Source organism: Sus scrofa, chromosome 1, assembly GCF_054392235.1.
Source record: "Sus scrofa isolate SSC_HxYL_T2T_F1_AM1 chromosome 1, Sscrofa_HxYL_maternal_Yorkshire_Landrace_v2.0, whole genome shotgun sequence".
Taxonomy (NCBI): Eukaryota; Metazoa; Chordata; class Mammalia; order Artiodactyla; family Suidae; genus Sus; species Sus scrofa.
Genome location: NC_139383.1, coordinates 137,702,442 through 137,723,093, shown reverse-complemented (window position 1 = coordinate 137,723,093; position 20,652 = coordinate 137,702,442). Strand labels below are relative to the sequence as shown.

The window sequence follows — 20,652 nt, the reverse complement described above, 5'->3', positions numbered from 1 at the left end:
AAAAATCAAGCTAAAAAGAGACATTTGGGAGTTCCTGTCATGGCATAGCAGAAACTAATCCAACTAGGAACCATGAGGTTGTGGGTTCAATCCCTGGCTTGCTCAATGGGTTGGGGAATCTGCCATTGCCATGAGCTGTGGTGTAGGTCGCAGGCGCATCTCAGATCCTGTATTGCTGTGGCTGTGGTGTAGTCCGGCAGCTGTAGCTCAGATTCCCCTAGCCTGGGAACCTCCATATGCCGCAGGTACGGCCCTAAAAAAAAAACAAAACAAAACAAAAAAGCAAAAAAAAAAAAAAGAGAGAGAGAGACATTTTGAAAGCAACTGGGGAAGCTGAGATATGAGTTTATTATTAGGTGACATTCCTGAATTATTATTATCTTAAATATATAATGATGATAGATATATAAAGACTATGTCCTTAGTTTTAGAAAACGCATTTGGAAATATTTAAGGATGAAATATCATGATGCCTGCATCCTACTTTCCAATAGTTCAGCAAAGAGAAATGGAGATAGAAAGATAGAGAAAATGAGCATTGTGGCCATGTGCTAACCAAAAATTTAAAAATAGACAAAGGAGCCAACCTGGCATGTAAAAACCTAGGTTGAATCAATGGGTAAATGGTTAAATTGTGATCTGACCAAATAAGGCTAAAAAATACAACCTCACTCCCAAACTTCTTTTAGATAGTCTTTTTTCTAATTACATAAATATGAAAAGAAACGCTCAAAAAGGTATTTATTAAATAATACATACCCCCTGAGAGTTCTATGGGTTTTCCCCTGTGCTGGGTTAAGGTGGTGGATTTCTGGACACAGGCCGATAATACCATGGCATTATTTTCTATTTTCACCTCTTGTTCTTCTTGGCAGAGGATGCATGTCAGCACCTCCTTTTCAGTAACAGACGGCCCCCGTTTAGGACCCAAAGCAATTCTAGAGTAGTCACTGACTCCTGGGGTGCTACCAAGAGAAACGACCAGAAATGAGGACACATGTTTTGGTTACTTGTCTTTATATTTTGGTAGATTTTGAGTAACTGCAGGGCAAGAACTTTAAGAATAAAAATAATGAAATAAAAATGATATTTAGCAATATTAGCTTAAAATCTTCCCCCCTGATTTTTCTGTCTTTTATCAGTTAATTTGCTTACTTAGAAAATACATTCTGTGTTACTAAGTGGAAAAAAAAAATGCATATGACAAAGTATAATGATATTATAATTTTATTTAACTTATTGTACCAAGAAGCTGGGTTATCTTTTTCTGATTATAAAAGTAAAATGGAGTTCCTGTCGTGACTCAGTGGTTAACGAATCTGACTAGGAACCATGAGGTTGTGGGTTCGATCCCTGGTCTTGCTCAGTGGGTTAAGGATCCAGTGTTGCCATGAGCTGTGGTGTAGGTTGCAGATGCGGCTCAGATTCCCCGTTGCTGTGCCTGTGGCGTAAGCCAGCAGCTACAGCTCCAGTTATACCCCTAGCCTGGGAACCTCCATATGCCATGGGTGAGGCCCCAGAAAAGGCAAAAAGACACACACATATACACACACACACAAAAGTAACATGTGCTTAAGAAATTTTGGAAAGTCTAGGAAAGTGTAAAGAAAAAATAAAAATCATTATAATCTCACAGCCTAGAGAAAGCCACTTATATATATCCTTCCAGTATGCTATTTATAAAACATTTTTATAAGTATTTGAGATCACACTACATATACAGTTTGTGTCCTGCTTGATTCACTTATAGATTAGCTGTTTTCTCCATGTTATTAAAATTCCTTCAGAAATATTATTTTTTTTTGCCACACCCACAGCATGCGGCAGTTCCCAAAGCAGGGACTGAACCAGCACCGTAGTTACAACCTGCACCACAGCTGTGGCAACAATGATCTTTAACCTGCTGCACCACGAGGGAAATTCCAGAAACATTATTTTTAATGGCGACAGAGTACTCTCACTGTATGTGTCATAACAGTTTTATCTATTCACTCTTATTAGGCTTTTAGTTTGTATTCTATTTTTGTTGCTGTTAAAATTAAAAACGTACATCTTGGAGTTCCCATTGTGGCTCAGTGGTAATTAACCCGACTAGCATCTAAGAGGATGCAGGTTCAATCCCTGGCCTCGCTCAGGTTAAAGATCCAGTGTTGCCATGACCTGTGGTGTAGGTCACAGACATGGTTCAGATCTGACATTGCTGTGGCATAGGCCAGCGTCTATAGCTCCAATTCAACCCCCAGCCTAGAAACTTCCATATGCCACTGGTGCAGTCCTTAAACAAAAAAATCCCCCCAAAAACATACATCTTAGTGATTTAGCAATTCTTGAGATGTACTCAATGTGTACAATAATAATATAATAAATAATAGCAAATACTTATAAGCACTAATTGTAATGTGAGGCACTGTTTCAAATACTTTAAGTTATGCTACCTCATTTAATACTTCCAATGATTCTATAAGGTAGGTACTATTATTACCTCCATTTTTCACATGAAGAAACTGAGGCCTAGAAATGATAAGAGACTTAACTAATGATTCAGCATTACGAAGTAATCAGGCCAGGATTTAACCCAGATGATCTGACTTCAAAGGCCATGGCTGTACAATATTGCCTTTGTATTTGTGCAAGAAACTCCCTGAAATATCGCAGGTCCTCCAACAAACTGGAAATATCATAAATGGTCATCATCAATGTAAGTGAAATTACATAATACAGAATGTTATGCAGTTTTTAAAAGGTAGGTCTCAGCTAGATGTGGTACCACCTTCTAGGAGGCATCCAGCAATATGTGGGTAAGCTTTACCTTTTGGTTATCATAAAGACTATTGGACTTAAGTGGATGAGGGGCCAGAGATGCTAAATGTTCTGCAATTCACGAAGCATGAAAAAGAACTGCTGCCCAAATGTCAAGAATGAGAAATACTGAGCTTGTTTTATATTTAAGAACATATATATACAGATTTCCAAGACATAGTATTAAATGAAAATGAGAAATTAAAGAATCAAACATACACAATACCATTTATGCAAATAAAACAAAAAGCTGAATGACATTATTTAATTTCTATAGTTATATATATTTATATGTAACAGCAAAAATTCTGATAAGCTATGGATAAAACTTATAACCACAGTATCTCTATGGAAGGGCAGAAAGGGATCCAGGGTCCAAGATTTAGGCCAGTGTTCAAATGGAACTTTAGCTTTATCGCTAACATTTTTTTTTTTTTTTTTTTCTTTTTAGGGCCACATCTGAGGCATATGGAAGTTTTCAGGCTAGGGGTCGAATTGGAGCTGTAGCCGCTGGCCTACACCACAGCCACAGCAATGCCAGATACAAGCCGTGTCTGCAACCTACACTGCAGCTCACAGCAATGCCAGATCCTTAACCCACTGAGTGAGGCCGTGGATACTAGTCAGGTTCATTACTGCTAAGCCACAATGGGAACGCCCTCTAACATTTGATTTTAAAAATGAAAATGTGTTAATATAACTGTAAGTAAAATTTTGTTTTAAAACATGTAAGAGAATATATCTGTGACCCTGGGGTAGGAAAAGCCTTCTTAAGAAACAAAAAGTTAAAACTCTAAAAGATTGACAAATGTCTTTATCAACTTTGAAGACTTCACTATGGCAGGAGTTCCCATCGTGGCGCAGTGGTTAACGAATCCGACTAGGAACCATGAGGTTGCGGGTTCGGTCCCTGCCCTTGCTCAGTGGGTTAAGGATCCGGCGTTGCCGTGAGCTGTGGTGTAGGTTGCAGACGCGGCTCGGATCCCACGTTGCTGCGGCTCTGGTGTAGGCCGGTGGCTACAGCTCCGATTCAACCCCTAGCCTGGGAACCTCCATATGCCGCAGGAGCGGCCAAAGAAATAGCAAAAAGACAAAATAAATAAATAAATAAATAAAAGACTTCACTATGGCAAAAATTTCTTAATTGATGTTAAATTAAGCAGGGAAAAATATGGGAAACATGCAACAAAATTTAATATCCATAATTTTAAAAGGACTTCTACAAATCATTTAGATAAGAGTAAAGAACCCAATAGAGATGAACAAAGGATAATAAAAGGTAATTCTCAAGGCAAAATCTAACAGATTAGTGAATAATCATAAGAAATGATGTTCAACAGTACTAACCAGGGAATTTCAGAATGGCACAAATTTATAATTTTGGTTATATCAAATATTTTCAAGTACTGATAATTTTAAGTATTTGTGAGGATGAAATAAGCAGGCACTCTTCATACACCGCTAGGAGTAGGAACTGGTTAAACTACTTTGGAGGGTAATGTGGCAGTATCTATTAAAATTTTAAATAATTATGACCCAGCCCTTTCACTTATTAAATTCCACTCTTGAGAAGTACTTGTATACATGCACAAGGGGGCACATAAAAAATATTCTGATACATTATTTGTAATACAGAAAAATTAGGAAATAAAGGAAAAAAACTTTAATGTCCAAAATCTGATAAATGAAGTATTATAAATCCATACTATGGATTACTATGCAACAGCCATAAAGAATGATGTAGAATTTATACTACAGATCTAACAGTATTGACATGACATGCTTTGAGTGAAAAAGCAAGTTGCAGAACAAAAGTTATGGTAAAATTTTAAAAAGTCACGTTATTATTTACGTAAATATATTTATAAATGCACAGAAAGATGCCTAGAACAATAGTTATTTACTACAATAAGTATCTGTGGAGAAAGATGAGGAATGCAGAGAATGGTTTAAGTGGACTTACTGTGTTATATGAGTTGTTTTAAATGAGAACACATATGTAATTTTATGTGTACAATCAGGAAATAAAAATATATTATGAAAGCATTAGTGCCATTAATTAACTCAGTACATTTCTGCTTACATTCTCTTGTTTGAATAAACCATAGAGAAGTTTCTTTTTCATTACTTCCTACGTATTTTGTTAATATGTACCATTGAGAGGATGTGGACTTCTGCTTGTTTAAAGTTTTGTATTAGTTTCCAGTTTTATTACTACAGTCATCCAAAGATAGCCTACCTTCATTTTTAAAAAATATTTAAAATAGGAGTTCCCGTCGTGGTGCAGTGGTTAACGAATCCGACTAGGAACCATGAGGTTGCGGGTTCGATCCCTGCCCTTGCTCAGTGGGTTAAGGTTCCGGCGTTGCCATGAGCTGTGGTGTAGGTTGCAGACGCGGCTCGGATCCTGCGTTGCTGTGGCTCTGGCGTAGGCTGGCAGCTACAGCTCCGATTAGACCCCTAGCCTGGGAACCTCCATATGCCGCGGGAGCGGCCCAAGAAATGGCAAAAAGACAAAAAAAAAAAATATTTAAAATATAAAATCTATATTCTTTTTTAGCATACTCAGCTTCAGGATACAGACATATTAAATAGAGTATAATGTTCCTACTATTATTACAAAGCACAATTTCCTAAAAGTACCACAACACACATTTTTAAAGAGTAGTGAAGTCTGTTTTTAAAAATAAATTTATTAATAAAAATAAGTAAAAATAAGCTTATGAGGTATTTTCAATATTTAACTGGAATGCTTTTCAAAGTACCATCGTCTCCTCCCTTTTCTCACTGTATCTCCGTAACAGGCCACAAAGCACTGCTCTCAGAAAGTTAACTAATTTCCCCAAAAGCACATCAGTCACAGAAATAAAACACCAGATTTAATGGTTCCCATTCCAAAGTGTTCTCCATGACTGTAACTATAGGCACTGTCTTCTTTTTCAGAAAAAAAGAATAACTAAGACTATCTTTTTCCAGTGAATTTTTTTTCAGTCTTTAATAACAGCAGTCATTTTGTCAGAACTCCTAAAAATAATGAGGAATATATGAACTGATATATAAATGTGTAGCCAAAAAAGCCCATGCACAGCAGTTCCTGTTGTGGCTCAGTAGGTTAAGAACCCAACTAGTATCCATGAAGATGTGGGTTCAATCTCTAGCCTTGACCACTGGGTTAGGTCTCCAGCGTTGCCACAAGCTGGGGCATAGGTTACAGATGCAGCTTGGATCTGGTGTTGCTGTGGCTGTGGTGTAGACTTCAGCTTCAGCTCCAATTTGACCCCTAGCCTGGGAATTTCCATATGTCTCAGGAGTGGCTATTAAAAAAAAAAAAAAAGCCCATGCATATAAGATAACAGAAGCTGATTTCTATCTTTTCTGTTTCCCTCTTCAGGTCTTTCCGTGCATAAAGGTTCCCAACAAATTTCATGGCACACCTGAATGATTTATCAACATAAAATTACATCCAATAAGTACCTTAGAGGCTTCATCGTGCTCTTCCTAGCTTAAAAACAGTGTTATTTGTCTTACTTTAAAATATATTTTGAAAAACCATTTTTTAAAGTGAATATGTAATTTTTCCACTAAGAAAGTTGCTAATTTTTACTTTTGCTTTGTTTTACCTTTCTTCCTCCATAATGGAGTCTTCTTTCCCAGACATTTCTGATGTACTGTCATACATAAGTTTGTGAGTTTCAATGAAGTTTTTTTGTAAGGCAGACATCTGAGCCATGATCTTCTGACGATGTAGCCTAGCAGCTTCAGCTTTTCTTTTTCTTTCTGCCTTTTCTTTATCATGAATAATCTGGTTATTAAGAGATCACAAAAATTAGGAAAGATTTATTATTATTATTTTTTTTTTGTCTTTTTAGGGCTGCACCCACGGCATGTGGAGGTTCCCAGACTAGGGGTCTAATTGGAGCTATAGCTACTGGCCTGTGCCAGAGCCACGGCAATGCCAGAACCAAGCCACGTCTGCGACCTACACCACAGCTCACGGCAATGCTGGATCCTTAACCCACTGAGTGAGGCCAGGGATCGAACCCGCATCCTCATGGTTCCTAGTTGGATTCGTTTCTGATGAGGCATGACTGGAACTCCAGGAAAGATTTATTGTTAAAATTTAGGGAGTTCCCGCTGTGGCGCAGTGGTTAACCAATCCGACTAGGAACCATGAGGTTGCGGGTTCGATCCCTGCCCTTGCTCAGTGGGTTAAGGTTCCGGCGTTGCCATGAGCTGTGGTGTAGGTTGCAGACGCGGCTAGGATCCCGTGTTGCTGTGGTTCTGGCGTAGGCCTGTGGCTACAGCTCCGATTAGACCCCTAGCCTGGAAACTTCCACATGCCGCGGGAGCGGCCCAAGAAATAGCAAAAAGACAAAAAAACAAAAAACAAAACAAAACAAAACAAAAAACTTAAAAAAAAAAAATTTACATGTACTGTTCAGTCAGGCAAAATTTCCTAAAGAAAGCCTAGATTCAATCTGATGCCTCAAAATTAACATACAGGCTCCATCACATCACACAACAAACTACTCCTTTGGTTATTTCAATGATTTAACTTAAAAGGCCATGTACCTTAAATATCTAACAAACTGCCTTTTATATTCAATGCAGTACATTAAAAAACAAAATTAAATGATACAAAATTTTAATTTGTCAATCATTTAACCTTTGACATTTAATCAAAGCCAACTTGATGATGCTTAACAGTTACTCCTAAATGCACTAAGAATGACAACTTTAACATTACTGAGATGAATTGGTGTCCTTTTGTTTAACTTAAGTCCAGTGTTTTCCTTTCAGGAAAGACAGTTAATAACCACAAGTAATAATATTCTAATAATTTTAAGATTAGAATCATCAAAACCTAATTCATTATCATGGAAATTCATAATCTAAATATTACTTCATTTCATTGAATCTAAGATGCACCATTATCTTGTGTTCCACTAAGAATGCTAATTAAATAATAAGCCATGCATAATACATATTCCAATTTCAGATATTAAAATATTTCAAAAATTAATAAAATAAGGTATTTTCAACAGAGTTCCAATATACATCAATTTCTTCTGCTTCTGTAAAACATATATATTATATTGGATATTAGATAATTATGCGTCAAGTACCACTAAACCCTGTGGTATGGAAACATAATCAGCAAAAGAAGAGAGACACTATATGCTTTACAATAAATAGGTTCCTTCTAACAAAAAAGCAGCTCCCTTACACTAGTAAAGTTCAAAGACAGAGATGAACAGTCAACATTATTATAATGTTATTACCTCATCATTCTTAATAGATTCTGATCCTGATGTAGTTGCTACAATTAAACAAGATTTTTCTCTCAACCGCTTCACGGTATCAAACATCTGTGAAAAACAGATGAAATGTTAAAGAAGATTTGGTTAGACAAAACAGAAAAATTCACTCATCTGATTTTGTCATCATGTCTCCAAAGGTCTGACTTAAATATAAGATATGTAAACATAAATAGCTTAAGTTTGTACAAATGACTCCTGACTTTGATAAACACCTCCCCTAGTCGATTAGCAATCCAGCTAATGAGAAGATTGGAGAGAGCAGAATCAGCTGAATCAGCATGCAGGTGTGAGCACACCTCTGCTTCTGCTAGGGAAAAACACATTTTTAAAAAATAACATTTTTTAGGAGTTCCCATTATGGCAGAGCGGAAACGAATCCGACTAGGAACCATGAAGTTGCGGGTTTGATCCCTGACCTTACTCAGTACGTGAAGGATCCAGAGTTGCCATGAGCTGTGGTGTAGGTCGAAGACTCAGCTCGGATCCTGTGTTGCTGTGGCTGTGGTGTGGGCTGGCAGTTATAGCTCCAATTTGACCCCTAGTCTGGGAACCTTCACATGCTGCAGGTGTGGCCCTGAAGCAAATAATAATAATAATATTTTTAATGCAAAGATATGGACAGTGAGTATGGAAAGTGAAAGCTTTTCTTCCTGATGCCAGTCCCTCTTCCCCAAATTAACTAAATTAAAGATAATTAGGGAGTTCCTGCTGTGGGCAGTGGGTTAAAAATCCAACTGCAGTGGCTTGGGTCACTGCAGAGGTATGGATTTGACCCCTGGCTTGGAGCAGTGGGTTAAAGGACCTGGTGTTGCCACATCTGTGGTGTAGGCAGCAGCTGAGGCTCGGATGCAATCCCTGGTCTAGGAACTTTCCTATGACCCAGGTGCAGTTATTTTAAAAAAACAAAAACAAAAATAAAGATAATTAGTATTTCTTGGCAAGAAAAAAATGAAAATATATATTTCTTTATATTTATGTATATTCTTGTTAAAAAGTGATCCTACTATAAACACTGTTTCCTACTTTCTTTTTTCACATAATCATTTAATTTTTTTTTGGCTGCACCTGTGACATATGGAAGTTCTCAGGCTAGGGATCTAATGTGAACCATAGCTGCGGCAATGCCAGATCCTTAGTCCACTGCACCAGGCTGGGGATCGAACCCAAGTCACTAAAGAAACACCACCAGATCCTTAACCTACTGTGCCACAGTGGGAACTCCAATTGTTTATCTTAGAGATGCTCCCACAACAGCTTAGACAGATTTATCCCACTCTTTTTTTGCCCGAGTGTTATGGTTTTATTAATACAAATACAACGTGCACATGAGCTGTGTACTCACTTTCTTCACTGCACAACCTAGCACTAGGATTAGTGACCGCTGGCCAGCTAGGCTGCTCTTTCCACATGGCTTTGTGGTTCTCAGAGGAGACGTTGTAAGCAGTCTAAGTACACTAAAATTTGCTGCACATCACAGCACTTCAAGCTCCTTGAGGTTGTGGACCAGGAACCCCCAGAAGCCACCAGGCAGCATGTGCTTTGTTTCCTTGTTGTTCCCATCCAGATCTGACCCTTAAGTCTTCTGAGTGCCCCACTGTCAATGATTCTGGGTTCCTGCCAGTTACACTTATTCTTGACATACTGGCCTGACCAGTGCTGCATGAACTTCTTGGTGCTCTTTTTGGTGATCTTCGGCTTCATGAGAACGGCCATGACACTGAGTAGGAGACGGCTGCCACCTCCACAAGCAGTGCCAAAGAAAAGCTATCTCATTCTTTTTAGCAAATATCAAGGTTTCCAAAAGAGTACTGAACATCCATAAAACTTACTTAAATTTTGAAAGAGCCTCAGTCTCCTGCGGAAAAACCCCCACAAGGAACTTACGATACAATTTTACATTAACCATTTAGGTAAAATACCTAAGGTTTATAATAAGAAATACTTGTGCTTTTTATATATTTTGACAATGAACTTTGTTATCCTAATAGAAAAGGGACTTTCAGGAACAAATCTCCAACTTAGTCCACAGATATAAATACTGGACTAAATGACAGTTTGACTTACTTTTCTGAGGTATCATTGGTTTATAACATTATATATGTTTCACATGTACAGTATTTCTTTCTGTCTGCCTTTTTTTGCTTTTTAGGGCTGCATCTGTCTGTCTGTCTGTCTTTCTTTTTTTGCTTTTGGCTTTTTAGGGCAGCATCTGCGGCATCTGTGGTATATGGAAGTTCCCAGGCCAGGGGTTGAATCAGAGCTGCAGCTGCTGGCCTATGCCACAGCCATAGCAATGTGGGATCCGAGCTGTGTCTGCGACCTAAACTGCAGCTCATAGCATGCTTGATCCTTAACCCACTGAGCAAGACCTGGGGTCCTCATGGATACTAGTTGAGTTCATAACCTGCTGAGCCAGTTGAGTTCATAACCTGCTGAGCCACAAGCAGAACTCCCCTGTATGTTGTATTTCTACATTTCTAAATACTACAACATGCTCACCACCAAAAGCTTAGTTTGCATCCATCACCACACAGATGAACCCCTTTACCCATTTCACTCTCCCCTACTCCCTTCCCTCTGATAATCACAACTCTGTTCAATCTGTGTTTGTTTTTGTTTGGTTCAATCTGTTAATTAATTTAACATTCCACATATGACTGAAACCTACAGAACAGTTACCTACTTCTTTTGTTTTTGTTTTATATTTTAAAGTGATCATATTGGTAAGTTTAACTAAAATACCAAATATTCATGAAATCTATTTCAAGAGAAATCCTGATAATAACAGCATTATTTTATGGTTACATTTCAAATTACATAATGCTTATTTAAGGAGTATCTCCGATGAAGTAAGAACAAAGACTGACTGCTACAAGTACAAATCATGACAAAGATCTCCACCTGATAGGAATGTGAAAAATAACCACCCTATATTCTAATCATCAAAACAATATCTAGGGAGTTCCTGTTGTGGCACAGCGGAAATGAATCCAACTGGGAGCCATGAGGTTGTGGGTTTAATCACTTCACTCAGTGGGTTGGAGATCTGGCGTTGCCGTGAGCTGTGGTGTATGTAGGTTGCAGACACAGCTCAGATCCTGCATTGCTGTGGCTGTGGTGTAGGCTGGCAGCTGTAGCTACAATTTGACCCCTAGCCTGGGAACCTCCATATGCTGGGGTGTGACCCTAAAAAGCAAAAACAAAACAAAACAAAAAAATATCTAGCTGATAACATAAAAATATTTTAATAAATACAGTGAAAAGAAGATCCACAACCCTGCCTTCAAGTTTCCATGCAGAGGCCTTTCCATTACAGTTACATTCCTGTCCCCTCTCCCTACCTATTCATTCCTCCCCAAAGGCACTGCCCTCTACCCAACAGTTCAAGCTCCAAATTCAAGAGTCATCTCTGACTCCTTGATTTCTCTCATTCCTTTCATCAAATCTATCAGCAAGATCTACAGCTTCTACAATCACATTAACTTGAATCAGTCCAGCTTCTTGCCATCTGCATCCTAGCCTAGGTCATACTGCTTTCTCACCAGGATTACTGCAATAATCTTCTAATGGTTTTCCTCTTGTTCCTATAATCTACTTGTCCCAGCAGCCAGAGTGATCTTTAAAAATGTAGATCAAATTATGTCACTTAAAATTCTTCAATGATTTCCTATTGTCCTCAAAAATGAAATCTGCCACCTTACCCTGACCTATAAGACCTGGCCCCTGGCTGTTCCTCTGATCTTGCTGTCTGCCTTTCCCTCCCTCTCCCATCATGTTCTACTCACACTGGCCTTCTTTGTGGCCACCTTTGTGGCCCTCAGCAAAAGCTGAGTGAGCTTTTGCATCGCTGTTCCCTTGTTCTGGAGTACTTTTCCAGATTGCTGTTAGACTGGCTCCATGTCATTCAGTTTCAATGTCACTGTCTAAAAGAAGCCTTTTCTGGAGTTCCTGTCGTGGCTCAGTGGTTAATGGATCCGACTAGGAGCCATGAGGTTGCGGGTTCGATCCCTGCCCTTGCTCAGTGGGTTGAGGATCCGGTGTTGCCATGAGCTGTGGTGTAGGTCACAGACATGGCTCGGATCTGTCATTGCTGTGGCTCTGGTATAGGCCGGCGGCTACAGCTCCGATTTGACCCCTAGCCTGAGAACCTCCATGTGCCATAGGAGCGGCCCTAGAAAAGGCAGGAAGACAAATAAATAAATAAAAATAAAATAAAAGAAGCCTTTTCTGATTACCTGTCTTAAGTTACCCCATCCTAATCCACTGAACTACCCTGATGTTTTTTTGTTTGCTGTCTGTATGCTCCACAACAAGCACCTTACTTGTCTTGTTCAGAGTTTAGAAATGAGCATAGCACAGAGCAGGTATTCAACACTTGTTTACGAATAATGAAACAAATGCATAAATCCTAATTTATTAAAAAAAATCCCTTCACTAAAACATAGGGAAAACAGAATTACTAATATGAAAAATTACAACTGACCATTAAAATCAGTAGTAAATGATTTTATAATTGGCGAATACAGTAGTTTAATTTTAGAGGCAAGCAGGGGAAATATTTAAACCAAGATATGATCAGTTTATTTTTCAGGTTTACCTGGAGTATCCATGTAATCATATCCTTCTGGCCTTCTAACTGGGGAATTCCCTTGAGTTTTTCCAAAAGCATTTGTATATTCTGAGCATTCATGGCTGAACTTCCCAATCCTTTTTAAAACAAAAAAATTTGCATAATAAACAATATATTCATAATATGTTTAAGTTATAATTCAGTTAATGTTATTCACATTGATAACCAAAGTTTGCAAACCCTTAATTAGATTAATTTTTCAATGGAAAATCTGCAATTACAATAAAGTACTATAGTACTAAATTAAACAACTTGAAAAACCTGAATTACTTTAGGTCTCTTTTTTATATTTTCCATTGTGGCTACTAAGTGGAAAAGGGCTACCCTTGATGATCTGTCTCTTGCCTTTCCTCTACTTGGGTCACTGTCTAGTAAAAGTACTTACTGAGGACAAAAGCTCCCAAAAATATGAAAGTAGGAGCTGTCATAACCATAAACTGAATAGGTTTATGATGTATTCAAGGATCTAGAAAATAGTGTTTAAACAGAAAATGAGATGCTTTTCTCCTACTGGTCTTATAAATCAATGTTCCTAAAATGTGCTCTGAAAAAACTGTCTTAATCATGTAGTATTTAATAAAAATCTAATCTAAACCTATCCTGTTCTTACAAGTTGAAAGCAGTGCAAAACAAACACATTGTTATTCACTCAGACTTCTGCAATCATATTAAATTCAAGAACATGAGTATCATCTGTAAATGGATAGTGTGAATAATATGGATGATATAGCAGCAAATATTTGATAATATCTGAGATAAGGAATGAAAGAAACCATCAATGTATGCAACTCACTCCAAAAAGGGGGTGGGATCATGCAGTAAAAGGATTGTAGTGGGGATTAAAAAATATATTTGTATTACGGAAATTTTTCAAAACTAAAAAAGACAATTTCAGAATTTTCTGTTTTTAGGATTGACAGATTTAAACTCTATAGAGCTACACTTTCCATTAATAATTGGCAGTTAGCTGAAACTGTGTTGAAAATGATACTAAAACATACTTGAAGCCTTATGGTAAAAGTCAAATGTCACTTCTTCTTCAGGAGATTTCTGAAGCTGTTGCTTTTCTTCTAGTAAGCCCAATGCCAGAATATGAAATGCCTGAAAGAGGAAAATAGGACAAGATCTTTAAAATTGTGGTTCTTCAGGTAAATAAATTTTAAATGGAGATATAAAAATAAAAAATCTGACTGGTAAAAAATGTGCAAAGGTTATGAACAAGCAGTTCACAGATAAAGAAATGATACATATACATATGAGAAATGTTCAACACCACTTAAAATTAAAGAAATGTGAACTAAAACAAAATCACCCTATTTTTCACCTATCGAAATGGCAAAATTTTAGAGTTTTATAGTAAAATACAGAGCTAGCAAAGGTTCTGGGAAGCAGGCACTTTTAATCACAATGATGATTAGAAAGTAAATCAGGGAGTTCCCGTCGTGGCGCAATGGTTAATGAATCCGGCTGGGAACCATGAGGTTGCGGGTTCAGTCCCTGCCCTTGCTCAGTGGGTTAACGATCCGGCGTTGCCGTGAGCTGTGGTGTAGGTTGCAGACGCGGCTCAGATCTAGCGTTGCTGTGGCTCTGGCGTAGGCCAGTGGCTACAGCTCCGATTGGACCCCTAGCCTGGGAACCTCCACATGCCGCAGGAGCGGCCCAAGAAATAGCAAAAAGACAAAAAAAAAAAAAGAAAGTAAATCAGTGCTAATGTTTTGGACGCCAATTAGACAGTATCTATCAAAAAATGTATGGAGTTCCTATCATGGTTTGGTGGAAAGGAATCTGGCTAGTATTCATGAGGATGCAGATTCGATCCCTGGTTAAGGATCCAGCATTGCTGTGGCTGTGGTGTAGGCCAGTGGCTACAGCTCCGATTTGATCCCTAGCCTGGACACCTCCATATTCCGTGGGTGCAGCCCTAAAAAAAAAAGCAAAAGTAATGACCTAGTGTTAAAGAATTAGTATGATATATTCACTCAGGTATGCAAATATAACTGTACAATGATGTTAATTTTAGTGTTCTTTGTCAAAGACCTAAAAACAACCTAAATGTCTATTAATAGGAGACAGTTAAATGCATCATAAGATGTCCATATAATGGACTATGAATCTGTTAAGCACGAGGTAGGCCTATATGCACTAATGTGGGATGACTTCCAGAAGATAGAAAACTTTTAGGCAGGGCACTGGGAGGCAGGGAGAGAAATTTTAACTTTTGATTTCAAGTATATCTCTACAGGTTGAAATTTTTACTGGATATGTTTACTGCTGTTATACAAAATTTGAAATATACACAGTAAGATAGCATTTAGAGCCTCCAGACCAATAACATCCAAGGATAATTTAGCTAAGCAGGTTCTAAATAAATATTACAGCTACCAAAGGTGACATTATCAATTTATCTCTAATAAGAGTATCAAGAAAAAAAAATAGCTGCTTCCATTTAATGAGCTAATTCTACAACTCAATGAAATGACTATATTTAAACCCATTTGAGCAGTGAGGTTTACTCCTTAACTGGGAAGTGGGGTAATCCAAGATTCAAGCCTAGACCTGCTTGTCTTCAATCTTTATTATACTGTCTCCTTATAATACAAGTGAAATAAATGATACAGAAAATTGTTATGATAATTACATGCCAATTCATTATTAGCAGGAATAGGTTTTCTTCTTCTTCTTCTTTAAACTATAAACGATTCCCAAGAATAAGGATCCTAAAAACTTGAGGATGTGTCACTGTGCCATATCTAAGCTATTTTTAATGACCCTTAGGTCTCAGGTACTCTAGTTGTAGTTCTGACTGAAGCCAGTTAACCAGGGATCTTCTCCAGATCCTCAAGAATTCTATGAAGTAGCTAAAGTATCTGACATAGAGAAAAAATTTTAGGTATACATACCATCTGAAGCATCCCTTCAGTCCATAAGTTAGAATCTGGGTCTACAGCCCGCTCAAATATGGTCCTGAGAATGTACATCATAACATCACAATTGAGAAGGTTAACCACTTTGCTGAAAGCAGGGCAGAATTCAGGAGGTGGTGGTGGTGGTAATGCTAAAATGGGTCAAGATCAGAAGAGAAAAACAGGTACATTTTTATTTGGGTTATCTTACATGCTAAATTGCAAATGTCAGGATCACATATATTATATGCAAAACAACACATGATCTTCACTACCTTTAAAGCACTGAAAATATCAATGTCAAGGGAAATATAAGTCACTATGTAAGTCACCCAAAATAAACTCCACTTGTCAAAAATTTTAAATTCTCTCATGACTGATATAGGTGAATAAGAAACAAAGGGTTCTCTGCACTTAGCTGCATTAGCTGCCAGCTCTCAAAAAACAAAAACACTGTATGTTTTGCTAATACAAAACAGAATATAGTCAAAATGAGTCAATCCAGAATCTTTTTTACCTTCATCTTTGTTTTCCTGTTTTCTCCTTTTCTTCTGCATATGTTCAGCCTATTAAGAAAAAAAAGGTCTATTTTTAAATACTCTGCTTAACAAGCATGAAACCAGTGGAATACTTGGAAGCAGGCAAGAAAGCTCCACAAACCTACCAAATGACTTCTTATACTGAAACATGTTTTCAGATGCTACCTTATCCCAGAAACAAAATAGCTATCCCAGAGAAGGCCATTGCAAAATAGATGGGAAATATCCTTTATCAGCAATTTAGTCCCCATTCTTTCAGTCAACAATATTCACCTAGTGTCTATTATACACAAGGCATTGTACTATGAATTAGTAATTATTCATTTTATAAGGACAAAGCCAGATATCACCTTAACTAAGTGATCAAACTTACATCACCCCTTAATGGGACAAATAAACATTATGTGCCTAGTGATGTGATGTAATATATCACTTATGTAGTATTCTTGCTTCAAAATACTTAACTTAAATCTAATCATGAGAATACAGTCAAACATATGCAGAATAGAAGGTATTCTAAAAGACAACTCACCTACTATATAGAAATGTCAATGTTACAAAAGACAATAAAGTACATGATCTTTGATTGGATTCTCCTACCCTTAAGACAATTAAAAACAATATTTTTGGAGGAGCCATAAAAGACCAAGAATTGCCAAAGCAATCCTGAGGAAAAAGAACAAAGGTGGAGGAAAAACTCTCACAGACTTCCCACAATACAACAAAGCTACAGAAATCAAAACAGCATACTATTGGCACAAAAACAAACATATGGATCAGTGAAACAGAACAGAGATCCCAAAAATAAACCCACACTCCTGTGATCAATTAATCTTCAACAGAAAAGGCAAGAATATACAATGGAGAAAAGACAGTCTCTTCTACAAGTGTTGTTGGGAAAGCTGGGCAGGTGCATGCAAATGAATGAAATTAGATATTCCCTCATGCCATACATAAAAATAAACTCAAAATGGCTTAATGACTTAAATATAAGATATGACACATAAAACTCCTAGAAGAGAATATAGGCAAAACATTCTAACATAAATTGTACCGATGTTTTTTTAGGTCCATCTCCCAAAGCAACAGGAATAAAAGCAGAAATAAATGAATGGGACCTAATCAAACTTACAAGCATTTGCGAAGTAAAGGAAACCATAAACAAAATGAAAAGACAAACTAGGCACTGGAAGAAAATATTTGCAAGCAAAGTGACCCAGGGATTCATCTCCAAAATATACAAACAGCTCATACTTCAATAATTAAAAACAAATAACCCAACCCAGAAGATTTGAATAGACATTTTTCCAAAGAAGACATACAGATGGCCAAAAACCACATGCATAGATGATCCACATCACTAATTATTTGAGAAATGCAAATCAAAACTATAATGAAGTATTGCTTCACACTGGTCAGAAGAACCATCATTAGAAAGTCTACAAATAAAAATGCTGGAGAGGGTGTGGAGAAAAGAGAACCCTCCTACACTGTTGTTTGGAATGTAAATTAGTATAGCCACTATAGAAAAACAAACGGAGGTTCCTTAAAAAACTAAAAATAGGACCACCATGTAATTCAAGAATTCCACTCTTGGAAAACCCAGAGAAAACCAAAATTTGAAAAGATACACACACCCCAATGTTCACTGCAGCACTATTTACAATAGCCAAGGCAGGGATGCAATAAACGCCCATTGATGGAGGAATGGATAAAGAAGATGTGGTGTATATATATATATATATATATATATATATATATATATATATACACACACACTGGAATATTATTCAGCCATAAAAGAGAATGAAATAATGCCATTTGCAGCAACATGGATGCAAGCAGAGATTATCATACTAAGTAAAGTTAGACACTGAAAGACAAACATCGTATGATATCATTTATATGTGGAACCTAAAAAAAGGATACAAACGAACTTATCTGCAGAACAGAAATGATTCACAGACTTTGAAAAACTTATGGTTACCAAAGGGGACAGGTGCAGAGGGGGAGGGAGAGTGGACTTGGGGTTGGGGCATATGCACACTGAGGTATAAGGAATGACTGGCGAACGGGGACATGCTATAGAGCACAGAGAACTCTACCCAATATTCTGGGATAATCTACGTGGAAGAAGAACCTGAAAGAGAGTGGATGTGTATACATATATAAGCCAATCACTCTGTTGTACAGCAGAAATTATCACAACCTTGTAGATCAACTATACTTCAATAAAACTTTAAAAATAGAATGACATAAGTGAACTTATTTGTGAAACAGAAATAGACACATAGACACAGAAACTTATGGTTACCAAAAGGAAAAGGGGATGGGGGGGAGATAAATTAGGAGTTTGGGACTGGCAGATACAAACTGCTATATGTAAAATAGAAAAACAACAAGTCCTACTCCATAACACAGGGAATTATGTTCGATACCCTGTAATAAACTATAATGGAAAAGAATATGAAAAAGAATATTGTATAATATATATAGATATAGATGTAACTGAATCACTTTGCCATATACTAGAAATTAATACAACATTCTAAATCAACTATACTTCAATAATTTGAAAAAAAGAAATAATTTTTAAAGACTATCTTTGGTATAATTAGGAAAATCTGAATAGTGCCTACATATTAGATAACATAATTGATTTAATTTTAATTTCTTAGGTAAGATAATGGTCTCTAACAATGAGAACCAATGTGAAACTATAGAAAAACCAGGTAATTTTCTATGGAGTTAGAAAGCATAAAGTCTTATTTAATGAAGAGGATAACTTTCCTACCTTGCTATGCTGTGTTTTTGAGTAATGATAAAAGTACATATTGAAGTCTCTCAATGATTCATCTTTCAGTTCATAAACTCCATGGCCTGATACCCCTGGTTTCCTAAAAAGAGAGAAAATACAGAGATGAACTGCAGTGTCATTGAAGTACAGAGTAAGACAAATTAAGAATCTAAAAATTAATCTAAAAGTCAAAATCTAGAGGAAGAAAACATAATCTTATCTTATTCAGCTTGCTTAAACTGAAATGACAAATTTTAAGAGGAAGACTAAAAACCTAGACTGTAAGCCCAAAGTCCTGATAAGAGCTAAGCTGTGTTCCATAATTATGAAATTCAAATGAACCTGAAGAAGTTTATTTTTCATACTATATAGATCTGATCCCATGCCCTATTTAAATCCCTAAGGCTTCTTTTTTAGCCTGTGAAGCCTAAGATTGCCTATTTAAGTAAAGCCTGCATTGCCTAAAGGCAAATGTAAAGTAGTAGTAAGACATCATGTCTTTGCAAACTATAAATGAAAATATAGTGGTGAATCCTCTATAGAGAACTATAAGGAAAAGCCTCAGGGCCAAAAGGAGTAATACCATACTTGTTCTGCACATTAAACAGCTTTTGGTCTCTGTTGATGTAAGTGAAATATTTCATTGAGCATTATTAGAGCATAAAAAAGCTATACTCTACTTTTAAAGTTATGTGAAATTAGCAATTTATAAATACAATACTATAAAAAGAAAAATCACTATCAGTATCAATTTTTTTTATTTCAAGAATGAATCCACTTAAAATCTTATTTCCATTTTATATATCTCAAAGAATCAGAAAGTTACAAAATAATGTAAAGTCTACTATTAGTATAATACAAAATAAAAATTTAACAGAATAAATGAAGCCATGGCTTAGATATGATGGAAAAGAAACTATAGGAAAGATTTCTCTGTTTACTTATTAAGTCACCTAATATCACAAATGGGTATTTCTCATTCACCTACCAAAAATAATCACTTCTTCAACATACATGTACTAAGTACCTAGAGTATGGACTTTATTCTCACTCTTTCTGTCTGTACTCCATTCTTTTTTTTTTTTTTTGTCTTTTTTTTTAGGGCCGCACCAGCAGCATATGGAGGTTCCCACAGGGGTCCAATTGGAGCCGTAGCCATCAGCCTAGGCCACAGGCACAGCAACGTGGGATATGTCTGTACCCCATTCTTATTCTTGAGAGTTCAGGGAAGAACTTCAGGGCTTCTACAAAGTATCCAAAGTACAAGAAAAAGACTGGTATCTCTCAGAATAAGCATAAATATTAAGTACTTACTTAAATGTGGCCACTTTGTTTATGACATTCTCTAAGCCAGTTTCATTATTTTCCTGTTAAAACAATATTTTTGTCATTTTTACCTTCATGTAACGACTTTATCTTCCCTTACAGTGAACTGAAATACTTTCAACAGCATTCCTGAAATGTTTCGTAAACGATTTAAAAAGATTAATTACCACTATTTAAAAATTAGATGTAAAACCAATGACCTTTGTTTTGAGGGACCAATTTTTTTTGGCCACACCCTCGGCATGTGTAAATTCGCAGGCCAGGGACTGAATCTGTGCCACAGCAGGAACCAGAGCCATGGCAGTGACAATGATAGATCCTTAGCCCCTTGAGCCAC

General features: G+C 36.9%; 1 protein-coding gene and 1 pseudogene across 5 annotated transcripts in view; both read right to left on the bottom strand.

The window, feature by feature from the left end:
* UBR1 (ubiquitin protein ligase E3 component n-recognin 1) overlaps window positions 1–20,652 on the bottom strand; it is a 141,369-nt gene that overhangs the window by 48,519 nt on the left and 72,198 nt on the right. For 3 of the 5 annotated variants that reach the window (XM_021097091.2, XM_084972918.1, XM_084972927.1), the window contains 9 exons: window positions 20,304–20,356; window positions 18,987–19,089; window positions 16,171–16,219; window positions 15,651–15,805; window positions 13,752–13,851; window positions 12,718–12,827; window positions 8,082–8,168; window positions 6,420–6,601; window positions 760–965 (listed from right to left, as the gene is read on the bottom strand). In XM_021097091.2, the coding sequence (XP_020952750.1) occupies window positions 760–965; window positions 6,420–6,601; window positions 8,082–8,168; window positions 12,718–12,827; window positions 13,752–13,851; window positions 15,651–15,805; window positions 16,171–16,219; window positions 18,987–19,089; window positions 20,304–20,356 (1,045 nt within the window). Of the gene's footprint in view, window positions 1–759; window positions 966–3,969; window positions 5,265–6,084; window positions 6,602–8,081; window positions 8,169–12,717; window positions 12,828–13,751; window positions 13,852–15,650; window positions 15,806–16,170; window positions 16,220–18,986; window positions 19,090–20,303; window positions 20,357–20,652 lie in introns of those variants that run through there. The other 2 variants (XR_014813014.1, XR_014813013.1) reach the window with 2 other exon arrangements.
* Window positions 9,280–9,961, bottom strand: LOC146406389 (large ribosomal subunit protein eL32 pseudogene; annotated as a pseudogene).